Source organism: Tasmannia lanceolata, unplaced genomic scaffold (genome assembly GCF_043159265.1).
Source record: "Tasmannia lanceolata isolate RefF3 unplaced genomic scaffold, GAP_Taslan_0.1 ptg000015l, whole genome shotgun sequence".
NCBI classification, from domain to species: Eukaryota; Viridiplantae; Streptophyta; class Magnoliopsida; order Canellales; family Winteraceae; genus Tasmannia; species Tasmannia lanceolata.
Genome location: NW_027518692.1, coordinates 43,686,907 through 43,714,244, shown reverse-complemented (window position 1 = coordinate 43,714,244; position 27,338 = coordinate 43,686,907). Strand labels below are relative to the sequence as shown.

The 27,338-nt window shown below is 39.5% G+C and overlaps 1 protein-coding gene across 2 annotated transcripts in view; it reads left to right on the top strand.

The window, feature by feature from the left end:
* GLE1 (nucleoporin GLE1-like protein) overlaps positions 1 to 27,338 on the top strand; it is a 58,454-nt gene that overhangs the window by 10,526 nt on the left and 20,590 nt on the right. For both annotated transcript variants that reach the window (XM_077356267.1, XM_077356266.1), the window contains exons 6-11: positions 2,771 to 2,919; positions 12,894 to 13,065; positions 14,494 to 14,713; positions 15,808 to 15,911; positions 16,626 to 16,696; positions 22,310 to 22,391. In XM_077356267.1, the coding sequence (XP_077212382.1) occupies positions 2,771 to 2,919; positions 12,894 to 13,065; positions 14,494 to 14,713; positions 15,808 to 15,911; positions 16,626 to 16,696; positions 22,310 to 22,391 (798 nt within the window). The remainder of the gene's footprint in view (positions 1 to 2,770; positions 2,920 to 12,893; positions 13,066 to 14,493; positions 14,714 to 15,807; positions 15,912 to 16,625; positions 16,697 to 22,309; positions 22,392 to 27,338) is intronic.

Below are 27,338 nucleotides of genomic sequence, written 5' to 3'. Positions count from 1 at the left end.
GAGGTCCAAAAGGCGATTAGGTCTAAAAGGGAGTGTTATAAATGTCTGCATGAGTGTAGAAATGAGAAGGACATTGAGAAATATTAATTGGCTAAAAAAGAAGCTAAGAAGGCAGTAAGGCAAGCTAGAGGCAAGGCCTATGAGGATTTGTACCACAGTGTTAACTTCCAACTTCTCCAAAAGCTTAAGCTGTTGGAGAAAGGTGTTATTTATCTTTTATACTTTTAACACTCCCCTACACGTGTGACCCACTTGGCAAACACGTGGCACATGTGGTCCCACTTTGGGCCGACCATCGCATGTGGATTGTTGCTATCCGGGAGGTTTGAACTCGAGACCTTTGGCTCTGATACCATGTTAACTTACCAATTTCTCCAAAAGCTTAAGCTGTTGGAGAAAGGCGTTATTTATCTTTTATACTTTTAACACACAAGTTAGGGACGAAAGAGGGTGAAAAAGATGTTTTCAAGCTTGCTAAGATGAGAGAAAGGAAGAGCAGGGACTTTGATCGTATAAAATGCATCGAAGACGAGAATCAAAGATTGTTTATTTTTTTGAAAGGGCAAATTGATAATATATTAAGAAAACGAGACTGAGGAAGTCCCGAAGGGAGTACAAGATCACAACAAAAATAAACATAAACTCTACAAATATCAAAGATTGTTAGTAAAAGAAAGAGAGGTGGAGAAGTTACTTCGATAAGTTGTTTAATGCAGAGCCCGTAGCGAGTTTGGGAGAACTTGATAACGCTTTTGATGATACAAACCAGAAGTTTTTTCGTAGAATCTGAACATCAGAAGTAAGAGTAGCTATGAAAAATATGAAATTATGTAAGGCTATGGGGCCGAACGGTATTCCTATTGAGACTTGGAGATGCTTGGGTGATGTGGGTTTGGGTTGTTAACTAGATTATTTAACAATATTTTGAAGACTAAGAAGGTGCCTGATGAGTGGAGGGAGAGTACATTAGTACTTGTTTATAAGAATAAATGGGATATTCAGAGTTGCACCAATTACCGGGGAATTAAGCTAATGAGTCACACCATGAAGCTTTGGGATAGAATAATTGAGCATAGACTAAGAAAATAGAGTAAGGTGTCAGAGAATCAGTTTGGCTTCATGCCCAGATGATCGACTATGGAAGCTATCTTATTGATTAGGTGGTTAATGGAGAGATTTAGAGAAAATAAAAAAGACCTTTATATGGTTTTCATTGATTTGGACAAAGCGTATGATAGGGTCTCCAGGAGTGTTATGTGGTGGGTCCTTGAAAGGAAAAAAGTGCTTACTGAATATGTTGATGTGTTTAAGGATATGTTCGATGGAGCAGTAACTAGTGTCAAAACTACGGATGGCACGTTTGGTGAGTTTCTAATTACAATAGGACTGCACCAAGGATCAGCTCTAAGCCCTTTTATTTTTGCGCTAGTTATGGATGAACTTACGGAGGGTATCCAGGCTGTGGTGCCGTGGTGTATGTTATTTGCAGATGACATAGTATTAATTGACGAAACCAAAACAGGAGTTAATACTAAGTTAGAGTTGTGGAGAACTACTTTGGAATCCAAAGGCTTTAGACTGAGTAGGACTAAGACAGAGTATATGGAGTGCAAGTTTAGTAATATAAAGAGGCGGGGTGAGGATGTAGTAAATATGACTGGACAGGAGGTACCTAAGAAAGATATCTTTCGCTATCTTGGTTCAATCCTACACTAGGAAGAAGAGATTGAAGAGGATGTTAACTCAGAATAAGAGCAGGTTGGTTGAAGTGGAAGCATGCTTCATGAGTTCTGTGCGACTGTAAAATACCTACCAAGTTGAAGGGAAAGTTTCATAAAACAACTGTGAGGCCAACCATGCTGTACGGCTCAGAATGTTGGGCTACCAAGAAGCAACCTGTGCATAAGATGAGTGTATCGGAGATGCGAATGCTTAGATGGATGTGCGACTGCACTAGGTTAGATCGAATTAAAAATGAAGACATTCCTAAAAAGGTGGGGGTGGCACCAATTGAAGAGAAGATGAGAGAGCACCGCTGAAGATGGTTTGGGCATATCTAACGTAGGCCTTTGGATGCTCCAGTGAGAAGAAGTGACTGGTGCCAAGTTGATGGAGTAAAAAGAGGTAGGGGCAAACCGAAAACAACTTGGGTAGAAATAGTGAGGAAAGACTTGATGACTAGGAAAATAACAGAGAACATGACCTTGGATAGGAGAGAATGGAAGAAAATGATCCATGTAGACGAACCCAACTAGTGTCAGGATTAGACTTAGTCAATTTGAGCTGGGTAGATTCTTTCACCATCTTCATGAAAATTTTCTAAAGGATTCATTAGCCGACCCCAACTAGTTTGGGACAAAGGCTTAGTTGAGTTGAGTATACGTGGATGCTATATCATCTTTAATATCATAGTTTGATGAATTAGCCACTGAAAATTCGGGTTTACACAAAACGACTCAATCAGATGTTCATTATTCTTTCTTCCTTAGCTGCCTTCTCAAGCTTGGACTATCTTTCCTCTTTCAAACTTTATTTTGCATTTGTTTTCCTTTTCCTTAGTGTTTCTTCCGTTCAGCGGTTACCGTTTAAGCTATAATTGAGTTTTGATGGTCTTGTGTATATTTTATGTTATTGTCCGTATTGATATGCAAGATAATGCAAATTTGTTTGTTTATTTGTTTAGGCTGAAGGATTAGTTCTTTTGGCATGAATAGAGACTTCAATGTGGCGTGGAACTTTTCATCTTATAGATATTTTCTTTGATTAATAGGAGGAAATAAGGAATAGATTTTCAGCATTGGAGGAAGATCTGGCGAATGAAAATGAGAGGTCATATTCAGCACTTATTCAGGTTGAGAAGTACATGGATGCAAAGAGGGAAATGGATAGAAGGCTAGATAAACAGTACCAACGCAAAATGTGAGATCTCCTTGTTGTCCTTCTTGCAGTTTTGTTCTTTCTTCTTGGAAGCAAGGTTGTTGGTTCGAAAAGTCACAATCCTATTATTTCTTCTTTTTTTAAAATGATTATTGTATTAGTATATGAGTTGTATGCCCTGATGATTTGCAAATTTAAACAAAAATGTTGGCACAATTATCCTTCTAGCTTCTAAAATATGGTAGTTTCACCAGAAAGGTCATTTTTTTTACTATACAGCTCTAACTCATCGTGTGAAAGTTTGGAATGCCCTGGACCTTGTGAGCTCTTGTAATATTTGAAATAAATCACGAGGCACCTAAAATTAAATGATATGGGGACCGGGGAGAATAAATCTCTTGCAATATTTTCTTTGATTTGTGGACACAGACATGAGTGTCGCGTCTCGACACGGACACGGGGTGTCGGACACGTCAAACTCCCAAAATTTAGAAACAAAAAGTACATATACTCATGATTTGTGGACACAGATTCGTGTGCTGAGTTTCGACACGGATACGATGTATCTGATATGGAAACCCATAAAAAACTAGAAATAGTGTCACACTCATACACATACATACATATAAAGTTGCTAACACTTCTAGCAATACATTTGAAAGTGTCTAAAGGAGTGTCGACACGTGTGGACACGGGTGTCATGTCGGACACGACACGACACGTGTGTCGGCAATAAATTCGAAGTGTCTGCCAAATCATAGAATATTTGAAATAAATCATGAACCAACTAAAAGTAAAATGGTCTGGGGAGTGGGGAGAATTAAGTCCTAGGGCTCTCAAATGTCTAAAACACCATTTTCGACTTGACAATAGAAAGACTGGAAACTGACTGACATTTTTGGTTGAAGGACAATATGATTACTCAAAAACATTCTTAGAATTTCTTCTTTAAAGCTGCAGTGTACCTAGGATTCATTGATATATTTCATGACTTATTCTTCTTTCGACCTTAAAATTATACTGTTTAGTTTATTATTTGTGAATTTGGGGATTTGTGATATTTATGGTACTTGTTCATAGAAGTAAAAGACTTGCTTCCCTCTCTTGTGTTTATGCTTGCAACAATGGTTCTTGTTTATATCATTTGTGCCACTTCTGAGTGTCGTCTCTTTTGAGTTATTGAAGTGGGTAATAGAAGCTCAATTATCTCGTCCCTTCAATATCTGGATGGAACTCTTGTTCTTTGTTGGGCTTTCTCTATTAATCATTGTAGAATATCTTGGCCATTGCATTTAGTCTTTTGTGGTGCTCTTCTTTAGGAGATGGTCTATATTTATTAGTAGCAAATACAAGCAGGAGTCCTTACTCTTCAAATACCCGGGTCTTCCTCTCAAGAAAGGACCCCTATGTCACTATGTCATGATTGGGACCCTGTTTTCAAATTCTAGTGCTACTTTGACAGTTGGATTGGTTGCTATTGTCTCTTCAACGTTGGATCATGTTGGTAAAATCAACTTTGGCCAGCGTTCAAGATTTTTTTTTCAAAGTATTGGATCTCTTCATTGATTGTTTTTAAGTTGGAATATGAACAACCAGACTTTCTTGAAAGAGGTAACAGGGTTAAAATGCTTATTAACCGGGAGACTTCCTATATATAGAAAAAATATGCCAATCTTGGATTCAAAAACCTGAGAGCTTAATTTTTACCTCCCTTGGTAGTGGCGGTGAGTTGGAAGGGAATTCCGACTGTGCAATAGAGATGAAACTGGGAAAATTTTTATCCGATCTCTAGATCTGTTCGAGTGGAAGCCCTTGAATGAGATCTAAACCATTTAACCCCCTTCCATTGGGAGGAGCATGAATTAAAATTCTACGTAGGTTTTTATCCACTGGATGGATCATGTCTCCTAGTACAATAGCTTTCTTTTTTGTCAGAGTGGTTTCCAATGGAGAATTGCAGGTCGTTAGGCCCTTATCATGATTTAATGTTCGGTTAGACCCTTATCAACAAGATCCAAACTTAGAGTTCACCTTCAGAATAATCATCAAACTTTTAGTATCCTTCATTCAATTTAAAGGAGCCAGGCAGGTTTAGAATTAAAATCAAAATTTGTTCCAAGATTATTGGACTTGGATTGCTTTTACATATATTTTTATTATTATTATTTTTTGCTGTTACTTCCTCGCAATGTGTGGTGTGAAGAGAGTACAGAGCGGTGAAATTTTCATTATTTGAAAAGATCTTCACCAAATAAGTAAATTGATTGGTTCTAGATTCCTTGCTTTTGAGGTCCTAAAACCTCCGAGACACAATGTTACTATGCCAAATAGGGCCAAACAAGTCTTTTGGAAAACTAATGATACTATTTGTAAGATCGATTCTAGATCACAATGTTACACAATCTATTCAATTATTATATCCCAATCTGAGATAAAAGCTTTCAACACTATCTATTTGCATCTGCTTGCATGATAGTAGCATACCCTCTGAAATATTTCAATATTTCAGCTTAAGAAACAGCCTCAAACCTTACTTTTGGAGTTGTAGGAGGCCTCTACTTTCTTCATCTCATACCTAAAAAAGGTGATGTATTTGGCATGCATTTTTTTAGTTTACTTACACAAGAATGATGAGGGACATATATTAATTTTGGACTCCCTTACAATCTGTTTTGGTATCACCCTATGAGAGATATCAAAATATTTCCATAAATGGTTCTCACTTGTATGAAAATTTTGTTCTCAATTTCTTGGGTGATTTCACTCCATGAACTGATTTTTTTAAAGTATTTAGTTTCTTGAATAACTAGTTGTTCAACCCTTCTTAAATTATATTTGTCCTTAATAAGCTGTCCTTGAATAACTAACATTGAACTAAAGTTGGGTAGGAATTGAGGAAATATTCTATGCTAACTGACAAAATGAATTGACCAAGACACACTAAATCAGCTTTTGGACAAATATGGCCCTAAGAAATGTCTAAAAAAAGTCTAATTTCCTTGATACCTTCTCATGTATTGCTCTGATTTTGGTATAGTGTGCTGCTTATTATGTTGAATTGCCTTTATTTGTTTTCACTTTATTTCAACTTGCATTCTTGATGCAATCATGACTCATGGGAAGGTTTTACATATTAAAATCAATCTCAGTCGACTGTCAAAGCAAATCCAAACAACTGCATATTTAGAAAATCTAATCACAATACTTATATTGTATGAAACGATCTCAAAACAGCCCAAAGTACAGATCTAGTGCCGAAACTATGATATATTTTTTTGAATGGTTCAGAAACTATGCTTAATAAACTATGATATTAAGCAAGAAATAATTTACTTGAACAACAATAAATAAACCTTAACCAAGAAAAGAGTTACTTAAAGAAAAATACTTGAGAACCAACACTAAGCTCCAACACGAATCTCCAAATTGGAAGATGCAGCCAAGAAGAGAAATTTCTCTCTTTTTGTAAACGAAAAAACTAAAAACTCCTACAATTCATGGTTTGAACCCCCTCCCTGTAAAGCCTTACACAATGCTAGGTGAAAAGACACAATTGCCCCTCAATCCCTCACTGAAAGCCCTGTACTTTAACAAACATCAATACCCTTTTATGTCCAGCTAGAATAACCCTTAAATAAGAGAAAAGTCCAACTAATTTAAATAAAAAATAAGTCTCCATAAGGTTACTTAATGGTCACATACTCTCATGGTCTCTTGCGTGGGCCATGACCCTCATGCATGCCATTCCTTACTGGGGTATGGGCCGTATGGCTCACGCTTGCATCATCTTACCTCAGTTGGAGAAGAACTTGGCCTCGAGCTCAGTTGCTCTGGCGAGTCAATCACGTAAATGTTGCTCCCAATTTTCTTCAACACAAAACATTGTGAAGCCTTCTTGTTGCTGCGCATTTTGTACGTTCCCATTACAAATCGTTCTTTATGTAAATACTAAATAGGCAATGATGAGATCTTCTTGAAACTTTTGATATCACTTGTGTTTGCTAGTTGACTGTCACTTTGAAGTGGTCTATGACTCTATTCTAGCTTCCTGCACACCTGCTCATTGATCTCTCTGCTTGCCATTAATCTTCCCCATAATCGGCAGTGGCACAAAATCAAGAAGACCGTTGGGATTCCTCCGATAGACTACCTCAAATGTACTCTTCCCCTCATACTTCTTACGTGAAGAGATGTATGCGAGCTCTTCACGAGCTAGTTCCCATTGTCTCTTTCGATTGCCAACTATACTCCTAAGAAGATTTCCATACGACTCACTGCCTCAATTTGTTCGTCCATCTGAGGTGATATGCACAGCTATACTGCAGTTTCTTGCCCATCTTCCTCACAAAGTTCTCCAAAAGTTTCCGAGAATCATTTTGTCCCTGTTTGATGTTCTGATTTGATTGTCATGGGTGTACCCAGCGTAGTTTCACCATTGAAAGCAATTTTCTTTTTTACATCTCTGCCTTATCCTTGTTGTTCTCTTCCTCAAGGGATCCAAAATAACTTTTACACCATCCTTAAAGTATGTGTAAGTATTTTACTACCCATCATGGACATTTCTAATATTGTATTGCCATGGCTGGCACAAAAGCAACTGACATCACACACCATTCATTTTTGTAAGTTTTTTCAATGGAAAGTGAAACTAGATACTGCTTAAAAATTGTGTGGTTCAATAATTGTGATTTCGTTTCCTTTATTGAACCACACAATTTTGTATGGACTAGGGTGTGATGTAGGACCGGGAAGAGGATATAAGAAGAAGAAAAAAAGAGGAAGAAATAGAAGAAGACAGGGAAGAGAAATAGAAGAAAGGGGAGAGGAGAAGAAGTAGAGAATCGAAGGAGAAGAATAGAAGAAGAGTAGGGGAAGGAGAGAATAGAAGAAGAATCGGGGAAGAAGGGAAGAGGAATTAGGGGAGAAGAAAACTAGAAAGAAGAGAATATTTGAGGGGAGAAATCTCAATTCAATTAATCGTCCAAAGTTAAGAATCCCTAATACATGAGGCCTTTATATAGGCAATTGAAATAAAATTCCATGGAAAATAAAATCCTAAAACTAAAACATGGAAATATAAATCCTAGAAACTAAATAACATGAAAATAAATCGTAATGAAAATAAATCCTAATGGGCAAATATGCCACTTATTTGGCCTACTATCTGCATCAGGGCGCTTCTCTGTCTCTAGTTCCAGTTTCCGGCCCAGACTTGGGATATGATGCTTCAAATAACCCCATCAATAATCAGATTGAATATTTTCCCGTTCGTAGCGCATCGAGTTTGGAAGATGTCCGTGTGCAGAAAATCTTCCTCTTCAACAGCCTTAGGAGAAATTAGACTCCTCTTCGAATGACCAGTGGTCACCATGACCACTAACTGATCTCATCATCTGTAGTTCCATGTGGTTCACTGTCTTAGAGTAGATCTCCAATGTCTCCATCTTCCTCCTCGACTACATTTACAAATTTTCTATCTGGACAAGTCAATGATGTATGTCAATAAGACGTTTGAAGAATTTAACAATGCGTTCTTTATGATTTACCCGGCTAGTTTCCTCTATCACCTCTCTAGCTATTGAAGTCGTTGAATTTCCCTTTCCAAATGCACACATATTGGGTGCTCTAAATTCTTTTCCTAGATCATCATTTCCCCGGTTTACTTGCTGCCCACGATTGTAATCCCTTACCGTACTGGCCATGTTATTATTCCATTGTATTGTTGCCCTCTTTTCTTTCTTTTCTACCTTGATTGCTAGATAATATGCTTCACCCAATGACCTATAAGGTTGAGAGTAAATACAACCTATATGTGCAAACACAATCCCCCACAAACATGTAATTTGCTCTTCCATATCTGTCAGGGCACTTCGGGCTATGAGAAGGTGAAACTCTTCCGTGTAGTCATCCACACTTCAATCCTATTGCTTTAGGCTTCACACCCTTTGGTATAAGTAATTATAATTTTTTACCAAAAATCTGCTAGTAATTTCTTCATTTTCTCCAATGACGTGATCTTCGACTTACCTTGCCCTAAGTTGTTGGCATTGTGCCAATGCATTTCTACTTGATAGCCACAATTTTCACATTTTTGTGATTTTGCACATAATTATAGTTGTCACACTTGTTTAATGTTACTAAACCAATAAATAAAATCCTCATGTTTCCACCTCCCCTTATAATCATGGATATCTACCTTTATATCATATCCCCCATGCCCCATTTCCATGATTTGGGCAAATATGTGGGTTTCCTCCATCTCATTTTGAGAACAGTCAAACTGTTGCAGCTCAAATCCGGCAGGGTGCCTGAGCGGGTCCCTCCGCCCGATCTAATCAGAATGTAGCAGAAGGGACGATCTTGGGATGGCGCCTGCACTCACAGACACAAGTTAAGGGCACTCGAAGTTTGGAACTTCGTCGACATTCAAGTTAGTTAGAGGCAAGAGAGAGAGAGAGAGAGAGAGAGAGAGAGAGAGAGAGAGAGAGAGAGAGAGAGAGAGAGAGAGAGAGAGAGAGAGAGCTTGATTGGGGTTTGGTATTTGGTATTCATGTTACCTTGAGACTGGAGTGGAGGCTTACCCTTTATGGGCGGAGGTTTCATGTTACCTTAACGGTAACATTCTACGACATTCTACAGGTCAACTGTTGTCATTGGCTATGGTATCTGTGCGACAGGATAGTTCAGGTGTCTCGTGACAATGGTGCGACTGGCGACGGGATGATGCGGGTAGTACCATGATTAGCAATGATGTGCAAAGTGGCCGGTGAGAGCCCAATGGATGCTAGGACGGCGCATGGCTTGTATTATGTGGGTTTGGCGTATCGTGTGCGTTAGCCGCATGGTGGGTCGTTCTTGTCATACCACGTGGTGGCGTCCGACGGAGGATGCTTGGGGCCCTGAGGGAGCCCAATTTTACCCCCAACATATAGTCCCCCACTTTCTTGGGCCGAGGAAGTAGTCTCGGCCATCTTTCGAACCTGTTCTTCGTGAGTTCACGTCAGGTGACTCGGTATTGGAGGACCTTAGTGTTTGTCGGGAGGTGGCGGTCCTGCTCGACATTTCATCGTTTTGTGTGTGAATTTTTTCTCTCTGTTCACATTGCCTTTGTTTAGCGAAGGGCTTTTCGATACAGGTCAACCATTAAAGAGAACACAGAGTTGTTGAGGAGGGCTCAACCCGTGAAGAGGAGGCTGAGTCGCTGAAGAGCGATCGGCTTGTAAGGAGGCGAAGCCAAAGAGTGATCGACCTATAAGGAGGCGGAGCCGCTGAAGAGCGATCGACATGTAAAGAGGCGGTGCCGCTGAAGAGCGATCGACGTGTAAAGAGTTGGTGTCGTTGAAGAGCGATCGGCCTGTAAAGAGGCGGTGCCGCTGAAGAGCGACCGACCGATAAGGTGGTGGAGCTGCTGAAGAGCGATTGACCCTTAAGGAGTCGGTGACACTGAAGAGCGATTGGTCTGTAATGAGGCGGGGCCACTGAAGATCGCTTGGCTTGGAGAGGGTTTCTACAAATACGGGTCAGAGGCTCGAGTAGCTTGCGGACGCTAGCTGGGACAGTGCGTCCACGCAGGTGTTTTTGGCTCTTGGAATTCGAACGATTTCGAACTCGGTGAACATTTGGTGGATAGCTCTTTTCATGGCTTCAAGGTACTTTATCATTCTGGGTTTTCGAACTTCGCATTCGCCTGTTACCTTGCCATTTTCTCCGCCTTGGGGTAGTTGGCCTCGACATCCCTTAAGAGTTTGCTGGAATAATAGACAGGTTTTTCTACACGGTTCTCGGTCCTGACCAGGACGACACCCAGTGCTACTGGTCCAACCGAGAGCCTGAGAGGTAAAACTGTAATTCTTCTCGATGGTATGGTGAGGAGAGGTGGTGCGTTGAGGTTCGCCTTAAGTTGCTCAAAGGCGTTTTGGTGTTCGTTCATCCATTTAAATTTCTGGGCGTTCCTGAGAATGGTGAAGAAGGGTAGAATTGCTCGGCTGATTTTCTGATAAATTGGCCGAGGGCGGCAACTCGACCCGCCAATTTTTGGATTTCCTTTGCGGTGGTTGGTGTTGACATGTCTAAGATTGTGTGAATCTTTTCAGAGTTGGCCTCGATTGCTCTTTGGCTGACAAGGAATCCTAGAAACTTGCCCGAGGCTACCCAAAAGCACATTTTGCAGGGTTCAACTTCATCTTGAATTGTTGACGGACTTGAAACGTCTCAAGGTCAGCGACATGGTCCTTGGCCCGAAGGTTCTTGATGAGCATGTCGTCGACATATACTTCCATGTTGTGTCCGATCTAGTTGGCATAGAGTTTGTTTACTAGCTGCTGGTATGTAGCACCGACATTCTTCAGACCGAAGGGCATCATTTTATAGTAGCAGATTCCCTGGTCAATGATGAATGAGGTCTTCGGTATGTCCCATTCATGCATTGGGATCTGATTGTATCCTGAGAAGGTGTCCATAAAACTAAGAAGCTCATGTCCAGAGGTGGCATCGATAAGGTGATCAATGCGAGGGAGAGGGTAGGGATCCTTTGGGTAAGCCTTGTTGAGGTCAGTGAAGTTGATGTATATTCTCCACTTGCCATTTGGTTTCATTTGCATGACTAAGTTGGCTAGCCAGTCCGAAAATATGGTCTCCTGGATGAATCCTGCTTGAAGGAGCTTGTCGACCTCCTCCTTGATAGCCTGCTGATGTTTAAGGGCAAAGTCCTTGTTAGCCTGCTGATGCTCGAGCGCAAAGGTCCTCATCGTCTGCTTAACCGGCCTCGCTGCCGAGTCGACATTTACTCGATGGGTGGCAGCCTCGGTGCTGTTGCCGGGCATGTCTTCCGCTGACCAGGCGAAGACGTCGGCATTCGCTCTCAGAGACTTAACGAGGTCGTCGTGGAGTTCAGCAGGGAGCAATGAGCCTACTTGAACTGTTCACTCATTGTCCCCCTCGTATAATGGGATGAGGACGAGCTCTTCTGCGGGCCTTCCTCTGTCCATCGGGGTTTCACTCCTTAGATCAGGCATCTCGATAGTTAGGTTTGTTTTTGCTTTTTACCCTACCTGAGTGACTACAGAGTGAGGCGTAGTAGCAGTCCCGACCAGGGGTGCTCTACTGGTCTCCTTGAATCTCTTCAACACTGTGGTTAGTTGGGAGCTTCATCTTCAGGTGGCTGGTTGAGATGACGGCCTAAAGGCGGTTCAGGGCTGGCCTGCCGAGGATGGTATTGTACGCGGACGGGACCTTCACCACTAAGAAGTCGACCATCGTGGTCATCTGTTTGGGGGAGTCATGATAGTGACCGAGAGCGCGATTGACCCTTCAACGTCCACCGAGCTTCCTGTGAAGCAGTCCTGGGAAAGGTTATATGCACTAACATTAGTCCAAAATGATTCTCAGAACAAATCCAAACAATTTTAAAATCTAACCCCAAGAGTAATAAAGCATGAAATAATCCCTAAACAGAGGACAGGTCTATGTAGAAACTATGGGATTAAGCAATAAATAATTTACATGAGCATCAATAAATAAACCCTAATCAAGAAAATCGTGAATAAAGAATAGGATAATCACATGCTTGAAGGAAACTCCTCACAATCCTAGTTTTGGACACGGTGCATGGATCCATCGTTTGGTTATGGTTCACTAGGATGGACCATAAGTCATCTCAGATTTGTATATTAGCTCTGTACTTCATTATTTAGGGGCATTCTTTCCTGTTTATTCTCAATCTTTAGGTTTTATAAATGTAATAAATTCCATGTGATTCAATTGTTATTTTCTAGTCTCTAATAAGTAATAACATCTTGTGTTCCTGGTACTGGTTTGACAAGCAATCAGTCTTTCTATGTAATTTGTCTAGTTTTAGTTGTGTAGTTTATTATTCTGGGACATCATGTTCCTTTGCATACCATCTTGCGAGCTTTGGTAGTTTTTAATAGGTTTAATTATTATTTTTTGAATGATTAGGCTTAATTATTCTTATATTTGGAAACATTCTTGTTGACATTTTGTTGGAATCATTGTAGTGCAGAAGCACTTGATAACCACTTATCTGCTGTCCAAAGAGATCATGAACAGATATCCTTAATTGAAGAACGGAGAATAAGAAATGATGCAGCTTTCGAAGAAGCTAGACGAAAGGAGATAGCTCTTCATGAGGAAAAGATGCGCCAAGAAAAAGCTAAAGAAGAAGCAGAGGTTAGTTCTCCTTGTAGTTATGGTTGCCTTGATGTTTTTTACAAAAATTTGTAGCTCATAGCGTTAGCTTTTGGAAAGCCTACATAATACTTGGTACCTATTTTAATATAGTTTCTTTCAGCCATTTAGAATCAGGTATTAAATTTAATCCATAATTGGAATGCCATCATAACATTTTATGTCACTTTATATGCACCATTTCCTTAGATGATTAACCTCTTGAAAATCATACAAAACAAGCAAATTCTTCGATCTATTGGATTTTATCTATTTGGTTATGGCAGTGATGCTGTCCTAAATCTTGAACTCTCCACTACTTTTCTATTTCTTTTTTGTTATAATAAATGATAAATGGCTGTAGAATTTATTTGGTACTGTATTTGATTTAAGGAATTTAGATGTTCAATTGTCAAAACTCATCTAAGAAGTGGGGATGATAACATTCATGAAATGTCTTGTATATCCCTCTTTTGCTGGTATATTCTAAAGGACTACCTATACTCTTTCCATTAAAGAGGTACTCCTAGTTTATTAGCAAATTTACCCTAACCCTAATATTTCCTAATCAAATTACAATCAGGCTTCTTGCACTAGCCTCTCACCCCCGCCCTCTTAAATCTCCCTCTTAATCTTTATTTTTTTTCTTTACCTTTTCCTGCTGGCTTAGATGTTCTTATGAGTTTTTTACATCATATTTTTTGCTGTGTCCAAATGTCACAAAGAAGATAACGGATACGTGTCAAACACTTCAGACATGTATTGAACACAACATTCTTGTTTATGTTCATGCGACCATATAAAATTAGTCTTTATCGCTATTTATTAAGTGAAGGGTGTCAAGCTTGTAATAGCTTACTATATTATGTAAAGGTTAGCTAAAAGAGTGTCGAGCCACGCCCAGTTTGATGATCAAAACTAACTCTCTCTCTTCTTCTTATTTTTTATCTTCTAGTTTTACATACTACGCCTATCAATTATGTTTGACCTCACTGGTGTCGAACAACACTCACTTTGATGATCAAAACTCTTTCTATCTTGTTCACCTTATTTTTTATCTTCTAGTTTTACATACTATGCCTATCAATTATGTTTTATTTCATTTTACTTCTTTACCTGCTTCTGGTCACCAAGAAATTCATTTCCCCTTCACATTTTTCAATACTCTGTGATTCTGGCATGCTTTTTTTTTTCCCATTTCTGATTTTGACCTATTTTGTCCTCCACTACGTAAATTTTTCATCATATTCTGCTTTCAGAAAAAAAATGGGAATAAAAATAATGTTCTTGGTGTTTAGTGGGATGCTCGATAAATACAATCTATTTATGAAGAAATTCTTGTAGATTCATTGGGTTGTCTAACGTGAAACTGAAGGGGAATTTTGTACTAATTTTTCCATTTCATATGACATTTTCCTTAATTTGATTCAGGCTAGGCTCAAGGCTGTGAAGGTAGCTGAAGAAGCCCAGAAGGCAGCTTTGGAAGCTAAAAGAAAGGGAGTCAAAGAAGCTGCAGAAAGGGAAGCTACTGAAACTACAAAAGTCGTTGCTATGGGAGTGACACAAAATGGAGTTATCCAATGCAAGGAGGACACTAATGGACAGCTCAAGGGATCAGGATCCCATGCACCCAGTGTAGTTCAGTCAGCAGGTACTGCAATTTTAAAGGAGATGCACTTCTGTAAGAAATCAAGAATGCACATAGTTTAGTTGCTTTTCTTTCATTTTTAGTTTCCCAATATGTTTTTATTTGTTTTTATAGTTTATCAATATCTTTCTCTTGAATTCCTCGGATATTCTGTCATCCATGAAATACTTTATAGATCTTTAGGGGCTGTTTGGATACGTGGATTTTAGAATCCAGGTTTTAGTTTAAGCGGTGTAAAATTCTGGATTTTCAATCCATAATCCTGGATTTTAAGTAAGAAATCCAGGCTTTAGAAATCTCTCCCACATCCTGAGATTTCTAAAACCTGGAAACATGGGACAATCTCCTCCCTCGCTCGACGGACAGAAGGGCGTGAAATCAGAAAACGACGGACAATCTTCTTCTCTCGTCCCCCATCCAGGATTTTGAGGAAATCCAAGATTCTAAAATCCGTGTATCCAAACAACACCTTAGAGAATTATTCTGGATTTTCTCTCGGATTGGTCCTTCATAACCTCAAGTTGGGCTGCATCTTATTATCAAGATAACACATGCTGCAGAAGTGGAAATTCTTAGTGTAGGCTGTTGATCAAAAACATGTGTGGATTCCATATTGTGACTGCTTTTGTATATGATGGTTTTCTGGCCATACTGTCCTCTAATGTCACTTGGTCATCTCTGTTACATTCAGCCTTAGATAGAGTTTATCACATGTACAGGCAATTCATTTTTGAAGACCAACTATCGCAATGATCTGTCTCCAATCCTAATCAATATACTCCTAAGATATTTAATATAATTTTTTTGATCAATGCTTGTCACTTTATATTTTTGGTGTCTTATTACTATTTGGGATGGCTAGTTAATGGAATTTTGCTGTGTCAATGGCTAAATCATCTTTTTGATGCATTGGATGAAAGAAATGTAGACGCCAATTCTAATGTTTGATGTGATGCCTGGAATCTTTGGACATGTAATTGTGAAATCTCATTTTCTGTAACAGCATCTAAGGACTTTGTTCATAGGTTTTTTCCATTTTGAGATTTAGAGTTTCCATTCTCATTTAAGGTCAAATGTCCTCGAATTTTGCATTGTAGTTTCCACCGTTAAAGCTGCAGAATCTGCACTAAGAGCTGAGAGAGAGATACTTGGGAGATACAAGCAATTAGCTGAAATCAACCGTGGGTTCTCTTCCAATAAGGTAATTTTGGTATGGTATATTATATGGGAATTCCTTCACTCCACAATTGCTGGATTATAAGTAGTTTCTATTTTCATTGTAATGTTTAACATTTGGCCTTACATTTTACTGTTTTAGAAGTACCTATAGAACTATGTCACAAATGTCGTTCTTGGGAATTTCTCGGCAAGGGAAAATCTAAGGATATATTAATTTTTATTAATTTTTTCGGCTTTATATCAGGAAATAAACGGTAAAATTAAAATTATTTAAAAAAAAATATAAAAATATTAAATTTAAGAAAAAAATATAAAATAAAAAAATCGTAAAAATACGGGATAATATCGTGATACTGTCGGGATATTTTTTTGATAAAAATGAAAATATCGCTATATTTTTAAAATCTCGGGATTAGTTCGAGATTTTGTCGTTTTATCAAAATCTCGCGATAAAAACGCTATATTTTGAAAATATTGGATATATTTGTGACATAGCTACAGAAGTATATGCTTTTATATTTCCCTTCTAATTCATAGTATACATCCTTGATTTGAAGAATTTTGATTATTTTTTCTTTGCCTTGACATAAATTTCGTCTTTACTTCCTTGAATGAATATCGCATCCGTAATTTATTGTAAACTCTTGGCTTATTCCAGAAGCTAGCTTATCTGTATTTTGTTATGCTGATTTTGCCTTCAATGATATTTCTGTCATGGGGTTGCATTTATGGGCAGGGATTTCTAAGTTATGAGCGTCAGATTGGTAGAAAACTAAGACAAATATCTGGAGGCCAAGATAACATCCGGTAAGATCAATATTTTTTAGTAAGCTGGAGCCTCTCCATTATTTGAGTACCATCTCTTTCTATTTCACTTTCTTTGCATATCTTTATTATGGCAGTTACAACACTTGGATCAATACTTTTAAAATTCTATTTCTCTTTCTTTGCATATCATGTTGGTTGATTTTGCCTTTCAGATGCTAAATGTCAATATGCTGATGGGGCTAAAATTTAGCCCTGTAGACACAAAAAATCCACCTGCTGATGGGGCTAAAAGCTAGAAACCCCCCTCCCCCTCTCTCTCTGTCCCTCTCTCTCAATGCACACAGGCTGACTAAAAATCTATATGATGGTGGGGCTAAAACTCAGCACCACAAACACAAACAAATCTATCTGCTGGTGTGTCTAATCTTTGGCTCTAAAGTTTAGCCCCACATACAATAAAATAAATATGCTAGTAGATCTAAATTTAGCCACACAGACACTAATAATCTACATGTTGGTGTGGCTAAAATTTAGCTCCATAAAAATTAGAATACATATGCTTGTGAGGCTAGCATTTTGCCCCTTCACGCACCAAAAACCCCTCTGTTGGTGGGGCCAAAATTTAACCCCTCATCGTAAAGCCCAAATGGAAGAATGCAATGATCGAAGAGATGAAGGCATTGTCGAAAAATAACACCTGGGAGATGGTTTCTTACCTATGGTTAAAGAGCCAGTGTGATGCAAGTGCGGGACACAAGCAAAGGGCTGATGGGTCGGTTGAAAGATTCAGGTTAGGCTGATTGTAAAAGTTTATCCGCATACCTATGGAGTGGACTTCAAGGAAACCTTTGCTCCTATAGCTAGGTTCAACTCTATTAAAGTTTTCGTCTCCCTTGTCGCAAACTATTATTGGCCTTTATATTGACTCGATGTGATTATGTGAAGAACGCTTATTGAATGTGGATCTACAAAAGGAAGTATATATGATGCCACCTCCATGATTTTGACCTCTAGGAAGTCAAGGTATGATGTGCCGTTTTAAGAAGCCCATTTACAGCCTCAAACATTCTCCATAGGCTTGTTTTGAGAGATTTGAGTAACAATGTGGTGAAAAGAATTGGGTATTACAAAGTTATGCTGATTACATGTTGCCTTTTCATGGAGAGGGAGAGCTACGTGCAGCTCTCTTTGTGACATGGAATCATCTACAAGAAATCAAGAGATTGAAAGAGTTTCTGGCAGAAGGATTCAAAATAAAATACTTGAGAGATACGAAGTACTTCGTGGAAATTGAAGTTGCTAGTTTGCAGGAGGGAATTTTCATACTACAATGGAAGTATGTGTTGGATTGTTTAAGGATCATAGCAAAGTTGTGAGAAAAACCAACAGAGACTCCATTTGAGGAAAAGCTTCTTGACAATTGGAGTCTGTATGGAAGACTAGTTGGCCGACTTTTATCTGTCTCTAACTTTGCTAGTTATAACCAAGGTTTTAAATTTCGATCGAAATCCAAAATTTCAGGTTTTGGTCGAGAACAAAACCAAAATCGAAAATACAGGAGAGTAGTTTATTTCGGCCGAAATTTCGAGATTTCTTAAATTTTGGTCGAAATTCATTTATCCCAAAATTTCGTAAATTTATGGGATTTCACCCAAAAATCTCGCATTTTTATATTTATTTAATATTATCCCGAAATTTCAGTTCTAAATTTTGTAAGAGATCAAATAGCGATAAAATAGCCGTTAAATTGATTTTGATAAAATTTCGGTTTCGGTGGGGACTGAAACGCATTCCTAAACCGAAATTTGAAACCGTGGATATAACTTACGCTGTAAGTGTGGCAAGTCAATCTATGCATGGACCTCAAGTTTCACATTTGAACGTTGCATAGAGAATTTTGAGGCACATTAATTCTACTCTAAGAAAGGAGATTCTATTTTCTATATATGGTCACTTGAAGCTAGAGAGGCCTTCACTGACTGGGAGGTAATCTTGTTACATGGAGGAGTTAAGCAATCTGTGGTTTCTACATCAATTGCTGAAGCGAAAGTAGCGATGACTTGTAGGTAGCCAGACTTTTATCGCTACAGATTCTTCTACGTGAACTAGGAATGGCGGTTGACAGCCCTATGAGATTTATTGTGATTCTCAAGCAACTATCAACATTGCACATAACATTACACAGCATGGTAGGGCCAAAAATATTGAGGTGGATAGAAACTTTATCAGTGAGTTGTATATGATGAAGTGTATTTTCTGTATGTGAGATAAGAGGTCCAACTAGCTGATGTCCTTACAAAGGATTTAGTAACTATCAAATTTAATGATGTACTTGGCAAGCTTGGCATGATCAAATCAACATCTCTGCCAAGCTTAAGGGGGAGTGTTGATGTGCGTGAGTATTATGGTGGGTTCTTTCTGTCTTAGTAGCATACTTGTGATATTTTATTTACAAGGGAGTAGAAGTCATGGGTTTTGACCAAGAAAATCCACGAGCTCATTTCCGGTTTCCCCCTTCGTCCTCCTCTCTTCTATTTTCTTTCTCTTTCGTCTTTTCCATCAACTGTCAATGTCAATTGAACCTATTTGAGCGTTATCAAATGCTACATCAAAAATATACTTTTGTTGAGTAGTATATTGATGAATTATTTGTGTACGGGCTAGCTGAATCAGAGATCACTACTTAAAGATACTTACTAGGTCTGAAGTTATAGATTAGAGGGAACTTGACAGTCTCTCGCGTTTGGACCGTAGATAAAGTGTATTAGCTTGCATTGAACGTGGAAAAAAAAATACTAGAGGAAGAACATTGTAGAGAGAAGAAGAATTACCAGTGGAGACCGAAGTGTTGGTGCTGTTTGCTAGTCCCAACACAACTGAACCTCATAAACTCATAACCATACAGCTTCTTCATGTGCAAACAGGGTTGTAGGCACTATTGCCGGTCATGATAAGGATTGTTAACTTACCAACTTCTCCAATAGCTTAAGCTGTTGGAGAAAGGCGTTATTTATCTTTTATACTTTAACACTCCCCCCGCACGTGTAGCCCACTTGGCAAACACGTGGCACATGTGGTCCCACTTTGGGCCGACCATCGCATGTGGATTTTTTGCTATTTGGGAGGTTTGAACTCGAGACCTTTGGCTCTGATAGTCTGATACCATATTAACTTACCAACTTCTCCAAAAGCTTAAGCTGTTGGAGAAAGGCGTTATTTATCTTTTATACTTTAACAAGGATGAATCTTCATCGCAAAATCATTCGGGTGGTGCTGGTCTACGTGGACATCCAAGCAATCTCTCCTTTGAGTGGCCTAAAACGAGGAGCATGAGGCTGGAGACTAATCAAGCTGGACTAAAAGAAGGGGACATCAATGAACATATTGGTCCTCTGAGTTTGGATCTTAAATCGAAGAAGAGGAGAGCGTGATGATGATTGAAAAGCTTAAATTGCCAACTTAGAAGCCCCCCCCCTCCCCCCACGTCATACTCATCTTTAATCTCAATTTTTGTGTTCTTTTCCATGCATAGATCTATTATGAACAAATTTCTGGCATATCTAATGGGACACATTTCTTGTATTGTCTCAACTTCTGGATAGGGGATCGATGGGGCCCTTTCACTGAGGAGTTTTCTATTCCAGTGGGGTATCCTCCTTTGACGTGGTTATAAATTTCCATGAAACTTCCCTGAAATGACTGAAATGTTTCTGTTTCCATCCCCCACCGAAACAAAATCTCAATGAATTTCTTCCATGTCATTATTTCCGTCTAAATTCCTAAGATTTCAACCGAAATTCAACCAAAACTTTACCGAATTTGACCGAAGTGGTCGGTCAGAATGACAAAAAAGGAAAAGATGTTATGATTTGTATTTCATTTCTTTTCATTAGTGTAGATAATGATATTTTGTAGTCAACTTCATTGAACTGCATAGCAAAGTAATTATATCTTATGCATGAGATGTCAGATCGGCATGGGACCAATTATACCTCGTAACTATATGTGGGATTGACATAGAGTTGGGGTGCTTGGAGGGGAGATTGGTTGTTGCACTTTCTTATACTTCATTACATTGTACTTTATTGGCTTTACTGTTCTAGACATGTGCGACGACGCATGTCACTAGGTGTTCGATGTGATTAAGCCATTTTGAACACCTTTCTTGCTTATGTGATGGTTTCTAAGTATGTATTTGTGCTTATTCAATATTTCCTAAAGTTTCATCTCAAAATTTCAGCACATATGTTACCATACGTTTCCATGTTTTTACAAGATTTCTACTGAAATTTCCATCTAAACCGAAATGTTTCCGTTTCCATGCCGATTGAAACAGGAACAGAAATTTAAAATTTTTCCTTGGAATTCGGCCTTGTTACCTTGTTAATGACCGTTGGAGTTTGTACAACATGGGTCTTGTTAATGTGACACTTTAAAACATTGCATATGAAGCATGCTATAGTGATAGTATAGTAGTGGTTATTTAGTGCTTTTATGTTTAAATACCTCAAAACGTGATAGAGAGAAACATGTTTATTTATTTTTCTTCCTTGAGAACTTGGATCCATCTAGTGCGGCTTCGATTCTATGGGAAGCAGTGCATAACTAGTTGGATTCCAAGGTTGGTTTCTTTGATATCTATCTCCTTTTCCTTCTGGAGTGTGTTTGGTGTTGGTGGTCGCATTGCTGCTATCCCAGCCCCGGTAATCTTATGAATTTATTCATCATTTTATTAATCTGATTTTCTTTTCTTGCATATTAAGTGATCGCTTGATGCTTATTGATCCATTCGTATGAGAGAAGAAATTTTTGATGTCTTACTTATTGCAGAGTAGTTTTGTGCAAATGTACCTTTTGTCTGTGAACAAGGTTTTGGTTTCTGTATGCGTCTCGGTTGTGATGGAAATGGAAACATGTCGTTGCCAAATGAGAATTTCAATGGAAATCCTGTAAAATCACGGAAACATATTTAAACATATGCAAATAACGGATTTTTAAGTTGAACGTTCAAGAAGTTCTACAATACCAACAATTACACACTAAAAATCCATCACATAAGCCGAAAAAAAAGAGCATAATGGCTTTACAATATCTAACACCTAGTGGCATTCGCTGTCCCATATGTCCAGTAATGAATCAGTACGTCTCACATTTCCCATGTGATTCATACATCACATTTTTCATTCAACTCATAAAATAAATATGTTACACATGGTATAGTTTACTAACTATGCACTTAGAGATTTGGGTTCAATACGTATTTCGGTTTCAGTACGCATTTTTGTGGGCATGAAAATGAAAACATTTCGGTCGTATCATATCAGTTTCGGTGGAAATTTAAAGCAATATCTTTGAATTGTAAGAGATGTTCAATGCCTGTGTTTCTTTTAACTTAATCACCAGCCTTTAATACTCCCCTCTTAATAAATTCTGTACCTTTGAGAGATAAGATTTGTTCCATGCATTTGTTTGTGTCAATCTTTTTCTTCAATCATCTCATCTTATGATTTTTTTTCATTTTCATTTGTTTTTCTTCTTAATTTCATTGGTCATAATTCTTACAGTTTGTTATTCACCATTAATCATGTGCTATCTTTTTTGGACTATTCAGTTGATTTATTAGATGCTCTTAATTTTTCTTCCTTTTTGCAGAGCCAGAGCAAGTGATTTGGTTAAAATTATTAATGATCCCCATTGCCCTCAATCAATGTCTATCGCAATGTTTGCAAAGCAGGTAACATGCATTTCCTAGTTATGGAACATATCTTTCTGCTCACTGAAAGTACTGTTTCTTTTTTGTCTACACTTTAGTTAGCGCTTTATTCTCAACCAGAGTCACAACCAAGGTTTCAAATTTCGGTTTCGGAATGCGTTTCGTTCCTCACCAAAACCGAAATAATGGGCTGATATTTCGGACGAAATAAAATAAAATAATATTTTATCTCGTACAAAATTTCGAATGAAATTACTGGAATTTCGGCTGAAATCTCGGGAAATATTAAATAAAGAATAAAATCCAGATTTTTTGGAGATTTTCCTTAAATTTCGGACTGAAATTTCTGGGAAAACAAAAATTTGAAATTTTGGTCGAAATTTTGTAACGTATCGACTTTACCCAATTTCGGTTTCGGGGTTGACTGAAACCCGAAATTTCGGATTTTGAACGAAATTTAAAACCTTGGTCACAACCATGGTTTTAAATTTCGGTTTCGGCTAACATTTTGGACTTATCCGAAATCGAAATTTTGGGTGAAATTCCATATTAGCTTACGAAATGCCCTTTTTTTGGACGAAATTTCGACAGAAATTACCTAAATTTCGGCAATTCCGTACGAAATTCTCTAACGGAAAAAAAAATAAAAATTTATAGCAAATTTTGCCAAAATTCTCGAAATTTTCGAAAATTTGTAAATTTCATCGGTTTCGGTCCACACCCCGAAATTTAAAATCATGGTCACAACTAGGTTTATTGGGATCTTATCAGCAAAACATCACATCACTATACTTTGATTTATCAGTAATATGTTAGAAGCATATAGGTGATATATCGATAACAATTTCATGGTTAGCTTTTTTTTTTGAATGGTACATGGTTAGCTTATATTGGTGTGGGACATGTAATAATGTTGAATATTATTAAATTTTAATATTCGAACAGAAGGGAATTGATCACAAACTTTATTTAGAGAAATGATATCCTCCCTCCCTTAGTTTGATGGCATTTCTCTCTTTGTTAAACACTTTTTTGATAGCACGTTGATAACTTTTTGTGAATTATAACACATTTTATTTCTAATTAGAAAAGTGTAAATTGTAGAGTGAACTTCCATGCCATGATCAATTATGGGAGTCCATATATCATTATTTTCTATGTAGTTATACTTAATAGAGGATGAGCCTTGATGCAACGCTAAGGTTGCTCCATTGTGACTTGGTGGTTACGGGTTCGAGTCACGGAAACAGCCTCTCTGCAAAGCATGGGGGAGGCTGCGTACATCTAGCCCTCCCCAGACCCCGCAATGGCAGGAGCCTCGTGCACTGGGCCGCCCTTTTTTTGTACAGTTATACTTAATGATATTTAATAATTGTCTACTAGTTATTTCTTAGAATATGTAGAATGCCTAAGGGCATAGTTGTCTTTGTACCTTTCTTCTCTTTTAATATAAATACATAAGTGAGGGGGAGTTCTCTCCAACTCACTGTCTTTTTCTTTCATTTCTTCTCTAACATGGTATCAGAGCCCTAGGGTTTTGATCCCCTAGGGACCACCATAGAGTTTTTTTCCACCTCTTATCTCCACCACCTCTCCCTCAGCCCCAAACCGTACCCTAACCCTACGCCTAGACCACTCCCTCTTCTCTCTCTTCCTCCCCGCCCGGCAGCCCTCGCCCCTCCTCCCTGTCCCCGGAACCCCGCTGCCCCTTCTCCCTGTCCTTGGAAACCCCCACCCCTTCTCCATGTTCCCACGCCACCTCCCTGCCCCCCCAACCTCCCCAACCTCTCTCTCTCTCACCGGCACACCCACCCCCTCTCTCCCACTGGCCTCTCTCTTTCTCTGGTCCAAAGCCTTAACACACAAAAAAAATAATTTAGGCTCTAATGTCTTGAATCCTCTCCACCCCTCTTGTTCTTGTTCGTGGCTTCGGTTCCCACTACTATGTCTCTCTCCTTTGCATTTCTATAGGGAAGGACGACGTACCATGATACTTTCTGTTTCATCGAGTCCTGCTTTGGTCTCTGGTTTGATGGTTGCACGTGCTAAAAATCTGGTACATTTCGTTTCGTTTCCCATCCCAGTCTTTGGCGACACTTCAGGTTTTACTTCTTTTTTTAGGTCTTGACTTCTCCGCTATGATCTCCCCAATAGTTCATATAGGAGCTTCCAGAGTCGCAATATGACCCTTGGCCCCATCTAGTTTTCTCCTTTCTCATATTTTTCTTTGCCAATTGTCGTGGTTGTTGTCTTCTCTATCTCTTTGTCTTCATGGAGCCTCCTGTCATTGACTATCCCTCCATCGGCACGACCAATGTGGTCCATGCAACACAAGCACTTTCGGCTATTCCCTCATCTAGTCACTCATCTTCTGTAGAGTGCTCATTCCCATAGATGACTACTGTTAAATTGGATGAGACCAATTACTTAACTTGGAAAGTCGTTGTTGAGACATATCTCCTTGGTCGAGGCAAGGTTAGCTGTATTCACCAGGATCCTCCCTCTTCCACTGATCCTACATATGCTCGATGGGAGCAGGAGGATGCGTCGATTCACACACTTCTTTGGCAGAGTATGACTCCGTCTATAGCTGCCACTATGATGCTTCCCACTTCGAAGCCGATCTAGGATCATACTGCACTCTATTATGAGGTCGATAACCTTACGCGCTTATTCTGAGTGAATACGCTTTCACCGTGGTGATCTGTCTCTCGCTACCCACTATAGCCAGTTCGTCTCCCTCTGTTGGCAGCCTGATCTTTTTATTCCCCTCGCTTATGACATCATAGTACTTACCCGTCAGTGGGACCAGCTCCGTGTTGTCAACTACCTTGACAGTCTGGGCCTTGAGTTCGTTCATCTACACCTGGAGATCATTGGCTCTAGCTCTATTCCCTCCCTCATGGAGGTCTATTATTGTGCCTAGTAGTGTCTTCTGGGCGAATCCTCCCCGGCTATTCCTGTTGATAGCATTGCCCTGGCGGCAACCTATGATGATGGTGGTCGCTCTGGTCATGGTGGAGGTTCTTTTCCCCAGGGCAGGGGACGTGGTGGCTGTGGTGGTGGCCGTGTTGTTGGTGGTCGTGGCCGCTCATATTGTACTCATTGTCCGAGAAAGGGCCATCGTGTCGACACTTGTTGTTCCCTTCATCCTGAGTTTCGCTAGATTCGCTCGGCGCACCTCACTGTTGGTGGTCCTCCTGAGGTTTCGCCTTTCACCTCCACTGCCCCGTGCCGGCCAATGACACATTCACTTTATCACAGGCCGACTATGAGGAGTTTCAGTGCCTTCGCTTCGGCGCCCGCCCTCCTGCACGCTTTCCACTGCCAGGTAGTTCACCTACTACCCTCCTTTCTAGCTCTGGGTTCTGGATTGTTGATTCGGGGGCCTCGAACCACATGACCGGTAACTCTTCTCAGCTTACCTCTTTTCGAGCTTTTCATTCTGTCTCTCAATCAATTACCCTTGCTGATGGGACCTCTACTCCCATCTTTGGTGTTGTAGTATTTATCCTCATCCTAGCCACCTTCAGTCTTATGTGTCCCTAAGTCTCCTTTTAGTTTACTTTCTGTTAGCCAGCTTACTAAAGTCTCAATTGCTCTGTCTCATTTTACCCATTTTACTGTCTCTTTCAGGATCTCTCGACTAAGAAGACAATTGGACCGGGACGTGAGGTGGACGGGCTCTATCGTCTGGATTATAGCACGCCTACAGTTGTCTTAGATAGTTCTGTCGATGCTTATCAGTGGCACTGTCGTCTTTGCCATCCTTCTCTTCAGTGGCTTTAGCAGACGCATGTTGTTCCTGAACCTGTTTCTCATTTTCAGTGCGAGTTATGTGAACTCCGGAAACACCATCGTGCGTCTTTTCCATCCCGAGTAGTCAGTAGAGTGTCGAGTCCTTTTCGGTTAGTTCATTATGATGTATGGGGACCATCTAGGGTCGCGTCTTATTCTGGTTATAAGTAATTTATTGTTTTTATTGATGACTATTCGCGTATGACATTGCTAATTTTACTTAGAGAGACCGTTCTGAGGTTTTTTAGCCTTTCGTGCTTTTCATGCTGAAATTACAAACCAATATAATTGCGATCTCAAATGTCTACGCACTGATAACGCTAGGGAATATTTTTTTAGGTCGAATGGTTTTCAGGATCACCTCTCCACTCATGGCATTCTTCATCGGTCCTCTTGTGCCTACACCTCTCAATAAAATGATGTTTCTGAGAAAAAACTGTGTTACTTAGTGGCCCGCACCCTCATTTTTCAAATGCGGGTGCCTAAAACCTATTGGAGTGATGCCATTCTTACTGCCATCATCCTCGGCAATCATCTCCTGTCATTGGTAGTTAGTGGTGACTCACCCTTCATGGTCTTACATCCTCAGCGCGATCCTTTCCCTCTTACCCCTCCTGTATTTGGTGGTGTTTGCTTCGTTCACAATCTAGGTTATGGTCGTGATAAGTTAAACCCTCTATTGGAGTGTTGTATCTTCCTGAGCTACTCTCGTATCTAGAAGGGATATCGTTGCTACAACCCTCCTCTTCGACGATGGTTTGTGTCTGTTGATGTGATATTCTTTGAGTTTGAGCCATTCTTCACTCAGACGCATGAGTCTCGTCCTGATGTTCTCGAGCAGGCGCATTCCCTTCCTCTTGCGGTTCTACCTGACCCAATTGTGCTGCCGTGTCCGCCTCTATCTGTGGTAGTAGATGCACTCTCAGGAATCATCTCTTCTTCTGTTGAGCTTTCTGATTCTCGTATTGCTTCGCGCATCCGTTCTCATTCTATTGCGCATCCTATTTCGACCTTTGTCTCCTATGATAATCTAACACCCCCTCCCTTCAGAGGCTTTGTATCTTCTTTGGATTCTATCTGTTTACCGCAGTCGGTGGCCGAGGCTTTTGCTTACCCTGGCTGGCGTGCAGCCATGGATCTGGAGATGGGTGCGGTGCACTTCTTTTTTTC